Source organism: Ixodes scapularis, unplaced genomic scaffold, assembly GCF_016920785.2.
Source record: "Ixodes scapularis isolate PalLabHiFi unplaced genomic scaffold, ASM1692078v2 PGA_scaffold1__304_contigs__length_218370807, whole genome shotgun sequence".
Taxonomy (NCBI): domain Eukaryota; kingdom Metazoa; phylum Arthropoda; class Arachnida; order Ixodida; family Ixodidae; genus Ixodes; species Ixodes scapularis.
Genome location: NW_024609846.1, coordinates 102,711,712 through 102,724,659, shown reverse-complemented (window position 1 = coordinate 102,724,659; position 12,948 = coordinate 102,711,712). Strand labels below are relative to the sequence as shown.

At 45.9% G+C, this 12,948-nt stretch overlaps 1 protein-coding gene across 1 annotated transcript in view; it reads left to right on the top strand.

Annotated features, from left to right (window-relative positions):
* Positions 1-10,572, top strand: part of LOC8031327 (5'-3' exoribonuclease 1) — an 82,184-nt gene extending 71,612 nt beyond the window's left edge. The window contains exons 37-39 of the mRNA XM_029974041.4: positions 2,724-3,166; positions 6,246-6,560; positions 9,414-10,572. Coding sequence (XP_029829901.2) covers positions 2,724-3,166; positions 6,246-6,560; positions 9,414-9,743 — 1,088 coding nt within the window. The 3' untranslated portion in view covers positions 9,744-10,572. The remainder of the gene's footprint in view (positions 1-2,723; positions 3,167-6,245; positions 6,561-9,413) is intronic.
* The last annotated feature ends 2,376 nt before the right edge of the window (positions 10,573-12,948 follow it).

Below are 12,948 nucleotides of genomic sequence, written 5' to 3'. Positions count from 1 at the left end.
TTTGATCTCTCTGTCAGTGTCAAACACTGACATTACTCTTAATTTTCGCAATATCTCTTATGTTCCTAGTCTGCTCTGGCATGTAAGTTAGCTTCGTTGAGTGCACTTCTCACCACGCTCTTGTGTACTGATTGACCGATTCAGAAGCTCCTTTGTTGTGGTGATGTTTCGAGGATAAAAGGGGACTATTTTTTCAGTCTTGCCTTCGCAAAGTTTGATGATGTAATTGTGGGATTGAAACCACCCGCCTGACGACAGTCGAGCGCGGCTCATGGATTGGACATGGGAACTGCGTGAGCACTCGACTTGGGCTCGTAACAATCAATGCCTCGGCGAACACTCGGGTAGTGGCTCGTGTCCAACCACTGCGGTGATGAGAGTGGGTGGTTCCCGTTTCGACCCATTCCCAATACAACCTCCCCGTTTGTACCTTCCCGTTTTGACCCGGCACAAAACGACCTTCTCGTTTCATCCTTTCCCGTTTCGCCCTTTCCCGAAACAACCTTCCCGCTTCGGCCATCGTTCGGTTCGTTCGTACTGTTCGTCAACAGTTGATTAGGTTCAAGTGTCAAGTGTCTGTTCTCCTTGCTCACATCACTTCTCCCTCTCCCGAAACAACCACGGAGACATGACACCGTAAGATAAACGCTGTGTCAGGGAGGGCGCACCCGAACATTTACAACTTCATCGACCTGCAAATGGGATGAGGCCTTGACAAGGATGTCGCTGCAGCAGCTTGCAAATGGTGGTGCCGTGCTGGCCAGACACCGCCGCGAACTATCACAATTGGAGTGTCGCCTTTCTGATGGCGCGATTTTCCTGCTCGACTTCCTCAACCAAGGCGATAGCTTTTTGTGGTTTATGATTTTTGCCTGTGTACGCGACGGTTCTGTGTTTGAACTTGTAAGAAAATTAAGTCGCAATCATATGCCCGTCAGCCTGTCTGATTTATCACTTTTAAAAATATCCCGTTCACTGTAAGGAAGTTTTAAAATAATGTACACAAGTGCTCTGGGTAACCTAAAAATAGCGTCGCGATATAAAAATTCAGGCAACGCTAATTTTTGCTTACTCAAAGTGCTTGCCTGCATTACTTTAAGACTTTATTAGGGAGTTTTCGTAGACCACATTTCCCCTTTCGCTAAGTTCTCCGCAACGAAGAAGCCGCTACTGTTCCTGCGCGCCGATGGTCTTGACTGTAGAGTTCTGGGTATCGTAGCTGGTTGCGGAGGAGCGTCGCGTGACGTCGAAAATGGTCTACGAAAGCTCCCTGTTATCGTATACAGAGCGCGAAACCGTTAGCGCGAACAAGCAATTGTTGATTTTAGCTGTTTCTGTAAAAAAAAAAAAAAAAAAATCAGAAGACTGCATCAATATTATTAGTGTGTTCGAAGGTGCTCATCTGGGACACTAACCTAAGCGGTAAAATGTGGTACCTTCTAATACCATTTCGAAGTAAAATTAAAAAAATTGCCAATGTCGTGTTCGTGGTAACGTTGTCGCGCAGTGTACATAGTCCATTTCGTAGTTACACATTACAATACACATTTCGTAGTTACACACACATAGAGGTTACAACCAAATGCCAAAGTTTCGGCCCGATCCAATACCTTATTCAAAAGTTATGTCATTTGCTGAAAATTTTAATGGGAAAATGGCGGCCGACGGAGTTTTTGAATACATGGGGCTCTATGGGCACCAGAAACCGAAAACGGGCAAAAGTGGGCTCCATTTTCCCATTGAAATTTTCAGAAAATCACTCATAATTTTTTAATAAGGTATCGGATCAGGCTGAAACTTTGGCATCTGGTTGTGACCTTTAGTGCTACCTTTGGGCAGAGAATGAGCGTTCAGCGATGCCTACTAGTTTATTTTTGCATTAAAAAAATACCCTGTAATTTTTTTTTTTTTTGTGACACCCTGTCTTTGTTATTTTTAAAGGAATGAGGGGTTGTGTTTTCGTAACAGTGAAAGCTGTGAATTATGGTTTCATAGAAGGGGAAAGAGGGGGCAGGCAATTAAAGCTTCTATATCACATCCTTTACCATGCCACACAGTCACGGGGTAGGTTTGTGGATAAGATGGGAGAATTACGAGCTTCCCAGCTCCCAGCGACTACCTTTGAGAGTTAATTGATTTTAAGGTATCGACGTTTCTCGAAGCAGCACTTGTTTGCAACGTTTGTCGTGGGACAAATTAGTGTTGCCAATAGCAATGGTGCCAATGCAAGATCCAGCTGAAATATTAATCGATACAAGCACATTCTTTTTAATCTAGCACATCTTTACACCCGGATATTTTTCTAACATAAACACTGCAAAATTGAGCTCAGAATTAGAATTGGGAATTAATAAAAAATAAACTCTGATAAGCTCCAAATTTTCGGCAAAAAATAAACTTCGAAAGCATAGATCAAGGTCATATAAGTGATATGGCCCCACAGGGCTATATTGCTTATGTGACCTTGACATCACAGTCATGTGACCTCATGATGTTGCACGACATCACAGCCATGTGACCTGATGATGTTGCACGACATCACAGTCACGTGATGTCGCACACAAACACACAGCACGTGCTCAGCTCATTTGCAACACGTCGCATGCATCTCTGAAGTTATCAGATACGATTGAGATGAGCTTAAATTTCTGGGCTTTTTGCCGCCAAATGTTTTTGTGCGTGAACCACGTCCACCGAACATTCGGCATTTTTGGCATGCCTAGGAATCTCGGCAGGACAGTCCAAAGCAGGAGCGAACGACCTCCACCCCCGGCCGTCCGTTGCAGTGCCGGCCAAGCGCCCCAGCGTGCCCATGCCCTTCGGGAATGCCCCTCCCGCGTCTGCACTGCCTGGGCTGCCCGGGCTGCGAATGCGGCTGCCCCCGCCCTGCGATGCGGCGCTCATCCCGGACTCGTTTGTGGAGACAAACCGGCTCCTGCTCGAGTCCCTGGGCAAACTGGGGCCCCCTCCCGTGGAGGAGCTCGAGCCCCAGGTGTCCTGGCAGACGCCCCGCATGGCGCCCCCTTTCCCCGTTCCCACGGGCGTGCCGGGACAGGCCCCATCCCTGGCGACGACGGAGCAGCAGCGGCACCACCAGCGGATGCCATTCTACCACGTGCCTGCCCCACAGCCGCTCTACCCGCAGCAGCGGCCCACATTCTTCACGGTGAGTGCCTTCTTTCCTCTTATCCATCTGCAATTCTCGATGAATACCGCACATTCCAGCCTAGGAGTCGCAGTGCCCTAGGAACGGCCGTTTTTATGCGAGAGTCGGTATACAAGTTGCGCTTATCGGCGAAGTAGCAACAGACGTACGACGGCATTCTTCTAACCATCTTTGGACCGCCGGAACAGCGGGCCGTCGGCGGGTTTCCTGCTGTTCCTCCTCTGTCAAAAATGTCGGTACGGCCTACATCTTATGCAGTTCTTTTTTAAAATAAAAACATGCTCTCGTATAAAGTGCACCGATAGAAATTTTGGGGAAAATCTGTGAATTATACGCCAGAAAATATGGTGGCTCTTTTTGTGTAACCCCTGTTTTGTCTTTTAAACTCTGCTTTAATGTGTTCCGATTTTATTGGCCCCTTGGGATAACTTTGTGCTGCCTTTTTTTTATATTTTTAGTAACGGAGTTTCAAATCTTAGGCCGAGTTCCTGATTTCAATGTACCTTTTCTCAGCAACAAAAAATAGGATGGTCATTTAATTTGGCACGTATCTTCCACATGTTACTGGCTTTAAACTGAACCTAAGAAAAATAAACTTAACATGCAGTGTGCAAGAAAAAAAAAATTGTTCTTCTCATAAGCCAAAAGAGGAGAACCTGTTTAGCAAAATATTAGGTTGGGCTAGTTGGTTCTCCATCTAAACTAAACGCCTAAAAAACAGGGACAAGAGGAAGAAGAGAGAACATGTTGGTGTACTTGCAACTGAAAGTTTAATTTGAAAACACGCACACTTATACATGGTTCGTGATGCAGCACGTCAATTACCCTTGCCCTCACTCTGAATGATGGCTTGCTGACGCACCTCTTGTTTTTATTTGAAAGGCTTCCTGTATCTCTCTTGTTGTTTTATTCCTGTGCCTTCCGAGGATCTTAATCTCCAAAAAAAAAGTGGAGTGCACTTGCATCTATTGCAATGCACAGCCAAGTGACCCGAGGGCGACTGTTTAGTGGCAACGGCATGCTCCCTTGCACAATCATTAATTAACGCATCGCCCAGTTTGGCCCACGTAAGGGTGACCGCATGAAAGTGGAATGTCATACACCACACTCGTGGAGCATTCCACAAATTTGTTTTTGTGCTTTTTTTTGCAGCCATCACTCCCAAATGAGGGGCATGTATAGTTTGGCACAAACCAGATAACTTATTTGGAGCAGAAAAAAAAACTACCAAGGCATCATAGTGTTCAGCAACTCTTTTACAACGGAGCTGTTAAGGGCTAGGTTCCCCAGGATCGTGTCCGGTATGTCGATACAAACCTACCTGGACAGCTACTGCCATCTATAAGCGATGGCGGCAAGCACACAACCAGTCTGGTCACTGTCGTCACTCATAGATGGCGGCAACCTTTCCACCTATCATGGAAGAATGGATAGTTGGGCGCGTTGGTGAAAATTCAAGAAGCACACGTAACGAGTGCAGCGCTTGTCACGTGTGTTTCTTCGTCTTCGTCTGTTTTGCGCGCTGTTTCCTACGCTCTTATCAGTTTCGGTTTGGACTCAGGATGGGTCGGCCGCGCGCCCTTTCGGAGAAAGGAGACTGGCTGCGGAAGGAGTGGCGACGTACGCAGCAGCGCGCGTACGTCGCCACTCCTTCCGCTCGCACTCGGAGTCCTCGTCAATATTTTGCAGCAGCTCAGCGATTCCTTCATCGGTCAAGGGGACGCTGGCGTTTGCCGGATGCCATTTTCCAAGCAAACGGTTAAAGGTGTCATACACAAGTCTTCAGCCTTTTTTTTTTGTGCTGCTATCTATGCATCATTTCTAAAACTAAAGATGTTTCCGATGCATGAGGATAGATGGCACATCCTCCCCACACGCTAAAACAAGCGAGCGTTTGAAGACACGCCTCCCAACAGCAAAGAAAGTTTAGTGTGTCTATAGACGCATCCCTCAAGCTGCAGTCAAAATTGATGCGCGTCTAAAGACGCACTCTCCAGTTAAGGGGTCAAGTCAAATATGCCTTTTTCGCTTTTATTTAGCTCGGTGCGTTGGCGAAAGCTTGGAGCACAAGGCAGCAGCTCCAGGGATGTTCTTTTTTCGATAGTTGGAAAGAGGAACCCGAACGCAATGCAAAGAGGAGCCCACCGAGCGATTGTTTAAAGCAACATCCTTCCAATAGCACACATCCCACTTAAGGGGGGACACTTCCTTGAATTGCACTTTTTTTTCAAAAATATTCATATTCAGAACTGCAGAGTTTTGGCATGTATGGATAACAAGGAACACTCTCACAAAGTCTTGTCAATGTGCACTGACAAATAATGTCAAAAATAATTATCCTTTAAATGTTGGTGAGGTGTGCTGCACTGCGTAGCACTCGTCATCCACAAGTGAAAATAACTGAAATCAATATCAGTATATCAGAAGAAGTTTGAGGAAGACATCACATACGCTGCTGGAAAGAATTTCTGACATTTAACACGCAAAAATAAATTTTTAAAATGTTATCTTGAAACTTTAAGGGCATTTATCTCAGCTTCACGTTTTAGTGTCAAATATCAGTTCAGGGAAGCTATCATTTCATAATCAAATTATGCGTGCAGATATATTTTGGTTTTTCTATATCGAAATTTTCTGGAGAACACGACTGTGAACTTACTTTCTGCATTTTTCTGCTCTTTTGTTATGAAAAGTTTATATTTCTTTCAATCAAATGTACACCAAAAAAAAAAAATTTTTTTTCCATATTTTTTTTTTGTGAATAAATTTTATAATTTTTGAAATTTCTTTTCATAGTTGTCTGAAGCAAGTATTCTGCTCTATGTTCCAGCAAAAAAACTGGCCATTTTCATTACCCTTTCTAAACTATAGCTTTCCTCAGCAGATACACTTTTTTATTATGAACTTTTATGTAACTCATTGTGGGATAAATTTATAGGGTTGAAAATTTCCACGGCATCCTTGTCCAGTGCTGAGTACACCCTGCAAATTTCATGCAAATAAGACAAACGGTTCAAAAGTTAGCCTTCCGGAGTAGTGTTCCCCCTTAATTGCACACCTGCCTTATCATTATTTGCAGTACCAGCAACAGCAGCATCATCCGAGCCAGCCTCAATTCGACCCCAAGCTGCGCTTCCACACGAGGCCACCCTTGCTGAACAACGAGGGGCCCGGGCAGACAATGGTACGACACCATCAGCAACAGCAACTGCACCAGCAACTTCAGCAGCAGAAGCAACTTCAGCAGCAGCAGCAACTTCAGCAACAACAGCACCCACAGCCCTACCACCAGGCCTTGACACAAAGGGTCGGCCGCAACGGGGAAGCGGCGGAAGGCAACCCTTCACATGGGAAACAGTCCTCGCCTGCCGGCTACGCCTTTGTGCCGACGCAGGTGATGCGCTTGTTCCATTCTAGCTCTCTCTCTCCTGATGCTGAACCGAAATTCAGATTTCACAAAATTAGCTTGCAGAAATAAGAACCCGGCTGATGCTCTGCCTCGAGTGTGAGCCTTTCATGCAACTCGATCGCGCGCACAGCCGAAGTCCGACGGGAGGCAATGAGCGTATTCTGGAGGCAGAGAGCCTCTACCGCCGTTTGTAGGTTTGTATGAGATGCTAGAAAAAAAGTATTCATGTTTTAATAAGGGGGTGCTAAAGTGGTTTACGAGATCCCCCCCACTTCTGAGCCACTTTATAGCACCAATGGATTCTGCTCAGGCTGTTCTCAATCTATGCAGAGCACAAGTTCGTCTGCTTCTTTTGCAGGGGTTGTGGTGACGTCGGAATGCCAAGCTCCGATTGCCTCTGATTGAAGGATAGTGGGTATCCCCCAAAGCAAGCTGCCTCGAGGTCTACCCACTATCCTTCAATCAGAACCAATCGGAGCTTGGCATTCCGACGGCACCACAACCCCTGGAAAAGAAGCAGACGAACTTGCGCTTTGCATAGCAAACCCTTAAAGGGACACTGACACCCCCAAAATGTTTTTTTATTATTTTTTACCGGGCGCTTTATTATGGTGTCGGAGGACTATCCAATTAATATTTTGCAACAGAGTAGCGTATTTTTTTAATAAAGCCAAAAGACGCAACTGCTCGAAACCGAAACCCGACGGAGGTCGGAGAAGTGGAGAGGAGAGAGTGAGTGGCGGAAGTCACGTGGCTACACCCGACCGTGCGGTTTTTTTTTTTTTCTCCTCTCCGTAGCAGACGACACGACATGCGGCGTGCGGGAACTGCTCGCCGTGCGATTCTTTTGCAGTTATGTTTGTTCCGCTCGTTGTTCTGTACTCCAAGATGAGTTATTTTGTACATTGAGGAGTTGGAGATGAGTAGTGAGTGCCTCGGCTCCGAAAAGAATACACCCAAGATGTTGCGTGAAGAGCTGGCTCACATGTCCCGCATCCGAAAAAAAGTGGCATTGTGCGACAGAGTTTCCGAAAGATCAACGGGATCGGGACCAATGGCTGGCTGCAATTCCTGTAGAACATATACGGGCACCTCGGAAAGCGGACGCTACCTGATTTATATGCTCCTTGCATTTTGTGGAAAGTGATTACATTGAGTTCGCAGGTATCAAAACGGAAATCCCATACCATTTAATTCAGCGAAGTATCGTCCACAACATTTGTTTGTTATTTTTTTGTTTGTTTCTTCAGCGATGATTGTAAAAAAAAAAAAAATATGTAAACATCAGAAATTGTTTGGAAAAAAAAAAAAAAAAAAAAGATTCACGGGGGATCGAACCCGGTCCTACCGCGTGTGATCCGGACGTTTTTCCCACTGAGCTACTGGACATCTCTTTTGTGGTGGATCTCTTTCGTTAGTAATAATTCAGCCGGTAAACTGTAAGTTGGAAAGTTTGCTTTCGATTTTTCTCTAGCAAAAGCTCTCCCAGGTCGAAGTCGGGAAGCACCACACTTCGGGGAAATTCGCACCTAGTAAAGAAACCGTACGCGTGCATATTCAACTCGAAGTAGACACGTCGTGCTTGACGTTTGCGCGAGCGATGTCTTCAGCCACGAGAAGGGAGCGACGGCTCGGCGACGTCTTCGTGCAAATCGGCTTGGTGGCCGGGCGTGTCGTGCAGGATGAATACCGATTCTTTTGATCAGTCCCAAATTTCTCTTTTAAATTCGCCGGTACCGCAAACGACAGTTCTGAAATAGAGGTCCCACGCCCATCGTCCGCTGCTATCGCCGTCCCCGCGAGTCCCACGATATGTATTTACAGCTTTTTAGAAGCCACAAAAAATGGGTTTCATATTTTTTTCTATTTTTAATATTGAGTGTGTGCCTTCAGTGACCCACGACTTTGTTTAAATTTGGTGGTCGCATCGATACCTTAGAAAATGGCCCGCGACCGCGAAAAAGAGAGTGAGCGAGACTCGAACCGGCCAGTTTTTGATCGGCGGTTTTCAGGCGGAAAGAAACCGAATTTCGAGCCGCAAATTCTGTTCTGGGCAGTTGAGCTCTCATATGTCACGTACAACTAAAAACCTCGACGAGCATAAATACCCTGTCAGTGTCCCTTTAACATCTGTGCCAAATTTTCCCAAATGCCTTGAAGCCACCATGGCATGGAGTAACCAGTTGGTCAATTGCCTTGAGCTCTAGTGGGCCTGCTGGGGCTCCAGCATGTTGATCGGGTCAAATATCAATTTCGTAGAAACACCCAGTCAAAAATACTTACCGTGTAATCCTGGGCAAGCGGTCACTCAAAATTTAGACGTTATCATGTAAACTTGGGGGATCGGTGCTCCTTAGGGCAGCAATATGTAAAGACACCTTCTTTATGCATTTTTCACACGTTACAAAATTGAGGGGCAGCCATTTATTGTGGGTGGGTGAACGATTGGTAGTATTTTACGGTAGCAATATTTGTTTAGTTCTACCGTGAAAGTGCTGCTTTGTAATGTTAGCACTTTCACAGTAATGTTATTTTTTCATTACAGTTTATACTACCGCAATATCCAGTTTCATCTAGTTCATTGTCTTGTTCAAATCTGTTAGGAGTTTCTTTGAATTATGTAAGCTACTTTTTTGTCATGTCCATGTTCAATATTCAATTCAGTGTTTACTTTCTTAACAATATTTGGCTTCTCAAGAGTAGAAAAGTGGAAAAACAGCATTTATGCTACCAGATGAAGTGCATCCAGCCAAATAACCCAAAATAAATATAAGATGTTCCTCCTTTTTTGGTTGTTTTGTTTCACTATGCATCCTTTCACTGCCCTTGCCTCCTCAGGTCTTGCGGAACAAGGCTCCTCCTCCTCAGAAACCGTCAACTGCCGGAAAGGTGTTGAAGAAGGACAAGAAGTCCGGAGGCGCAGCGGCAGCCGTACCTTCTGAAACGTCTGCCACAGACAAGAACCGAAAGCCACCCAACAAGCAGAATCTCCAGACGCTGAAGCCAAAGCCAAAACTGGAAACCGCAAGTCGGGTCAAAGAAGAAAGGAGCGAGGAGAAAGTCGACTCAACTTCATTTTCGAAGGATGTCCCACCTTCGGACAGCAAACCAAAGCAGCGGAGGTCGCGGCTAGCCGTCAAGTTTGACAACGACCCCAATGCCACTTGAACAATTTGTTGCAGGAGAGAGAGGCTGTTGACGATAGCTGGGCCTTGGCCCGTGTATTTTTTACACATCTTTTTAGCTTAATGAGAAGTGGGTTTATGGTCCTGCGACCAATTTTTAACCATGCCGGTTTCCAGCCAGATCGAGAAGCTTAAATTTGAAATGAGGAGGATGTGTTTGAAATTTGTTTTTGATGAACCTTTAAAGGAGATTTTCCTCTTTATTGATGTGGTGCATGTAGACACAAATATTTAGTAACTTTGTTGGCTGAAAATAGCTAAAGTTTAGCGCAGACAAATTGGGTTTTTGAAGCAATTGATGCTCAAGAGTGATTTCTTTTGTACTACTTTTCAGCATGTCACTGCACTGAGGAATTGGCACAATTAATGCAACGACAACCAGTATTTCAATCATGGCAAGTGTTTCTATGCTCAGTTACTGCAGCATCATCTTTTATGACATCTTTACCAATTTGACTGAACAGTGAAGCGCCAATGAAAATGTCAGTCTTTAGGAGTAAGCCTCAGCGCGGCTCGTGGACTACTGACTGTAAATAGGCAGTGTCTTTTATTTGTACATATGGTGACTGTTGGCACATATCTTGGGGCTGGGCAGGAGGTGTGCATCACATTCGCTGCATCTGGTACTAAGTGCAGCCCCAAGTAGCCAACACAGTGTTGCATTTGGCTGAAGTTTAAAAAGATGTGTAAATAAATCCTCTAACACACTGTGCACGTGGCTTGAATTGACATCGCTGCTGAGAGCGTCTCTGCAGCCTGAAGAAAAATGTGAAAGACCGTGATAATGGGAATAAACTTCTTTGTGATAAGTACAATTGTAGAAGTGCGGCGCAAAAGAAAGCCTAAGGGCCCACGCCAGGGGTCCTGTCATCCTGCATCTCTCTCGATCTGTAAAACAGAAGGGCGTCTACTTTCATTGTAAAACATTCTTTGGTTAGTCACTCAATATTTCGTTAAAGCCTAATGAGCGTGGCCGCAAAGCTCGATGCCGATTGGTTAATGGGGAGGTAACGTGACCAGAGGGGTAGGCGAGGAGAAGCTCGACCACCTGTGCGCACCGAGGGCAAGGAGCTAGAGAGTATGGAAGGCTCTGGAAGATTGCCAGTGTAAGGTATGGGTTTGGCCGACGAAACTCGGCAACCGTTGCCATGCACAGCCGTCAAGTTGAGAAAGAGGAAGTAGCTCGAGGAGTGGTTGGTTCTGGCAATTGGAATGAGTGGCCATGCTTTAAGGGCGTCCTAGATCAAGTGTTTAAACGACGCTGGAACCTGACACCAGGTTTCTTTGCCCGATTAGCGGTAGTATCGCTTCATCCTAGGAACAACTATCAAGTGTACACAGGGAACACATTAAACTATCTGATGAAGAGCGCACTAAACGTAGGCACTTAACTGAACAGCCTAGACGAGCTGCTAAACTATCTCCTGAGAAGATGTATGGCAAATTTCTAAGCACTTCTGTTGCATGTGTGAAACTCGAGTATTGCTAAAAGTTTGTGACGCTAGAACGCTTCACATATGCAACACAATTACCTCGCCATAAATTTTATTTAGAAAGTGAAAAACATGTTCAAATCTCAAGCCACTCTTCCTTCTAGGACAAGTCTTTCCTAGACATTCACTGTGTTCATTGGCCCTCCCCTAGCCTCCTCCTGTTGGAGGTTGACCTGATATGCACATTCCCTTGCCCCATCTGCATTGATGGCAGGGATCCAGACTTGGACGGGAACCGAACGCTTCCTCCCGATTAAAGGGGCGGTGCAACGATTTTATGATTAAAAGAATTTGCATCTCGTCATTTTTACGTTGTTTATTGTGTCCTGGAGGATAGAGAAAACACCTTCTCCATTAAAAATGTCGCGATTCCGCTGCATAATCACAAAGCAAAAGTCCAGCTTTTTCTCCACCTGCAGCCCCAAGTGGCAGCCGAAGGAACTACGGCGAAAAGATTACGTGACCTTGCTCGGCTCTATGCTGCCGCATAACACCCGCTAATGTCAGCAGAGAGAGGGAGAGGAAGCGCCCTCCGAGATAGCACACGGGAACCTACACGGCACTCCGAATGATGTCACTAGGAGGGGGACCAGGTGCGACCCTGAAGGCTGGGAGCGAGTTGAGGGGTGTCCGAAATGCCAATCTTTATCTTTTTTTATGCAACAACTAGGACACGCAGGCGAAATCGGTTTTCTGTTCATTACTTCAGAAGTGTCGGAGGGCAACTTCCAGAAATCTTTGACCGAAGTCCGGAAATCGTTGCACCCCCCCTTTAAGCTGGGGACCCAAGACATATTCCGTGCGACTGCCTTACACATGCAACCTAGCCCTACTAATTATGGAAAAGATGGCCTCTGCATTGCAGAACCAGAATTCCGTTTGGTACATCCAGGTGAAGAGACCTTGTCTTCAGTGAGATGACCGTATTCAGTTGCGAAGGCTACGTTTGTGGGAATGTCAAGTGTGGAAAAGAAATGGCTCCATTCGTGCTCCACGACTTTTGGAGTGAACGTCGTCCTTTGGCTACGTCCACGCAGGAATCTACTGCCAGTTCGTGTGCTCGACGGTTCGCTGTTGCACTTGCTCAAAGCATTTTCTGAACATTTTTTAATACAAAAGCATTAACTGTCCTATGCAACGAATAGCAGCGTCGGCTTTGAAGCTTGCACCATACGGCACCTAAATTCTCCCGATGTGAAGCCGATTTCTGATAAATATGCTCCCATTGGCTGGCGTGTGTCGCCAAGGAACGAGGCTTCCATTGGCTCTCGTGCGGCATAGTTCCAAAAACTGTCACCACCTCTCGATGGCGGCTCAGCGCACGCAGCTGCCTGGCCGCCGGTAAGTTTGTCCGAGCGGGCTCCGGAGAGATTGTACAGCCAAGCTCGGCGCGGTGCGGCCACTTCACGAGAGCGCGTGCTCGACTATCGGTTGCTACCTTGGCAGTACCAAAACATGGCCATTTACACAACTACACCGCAGACGAACTAAGGGAGCGGAAGAACGACATTCATACTGGCACATTCACAACTTGTAAGTGCTTATGTGTCCTTACTTTTTTTTTTTTTCTGTCAGAATAAGGAAATTTTATTACAGCATCAAGAAGTCAGGACTTGAAAAACTAGCCTTTCACCTTTAAAACAGCTTACACCCCTGCTCAATTGGCAAGCCTTGGATATGATTCCAAGCTGTGTT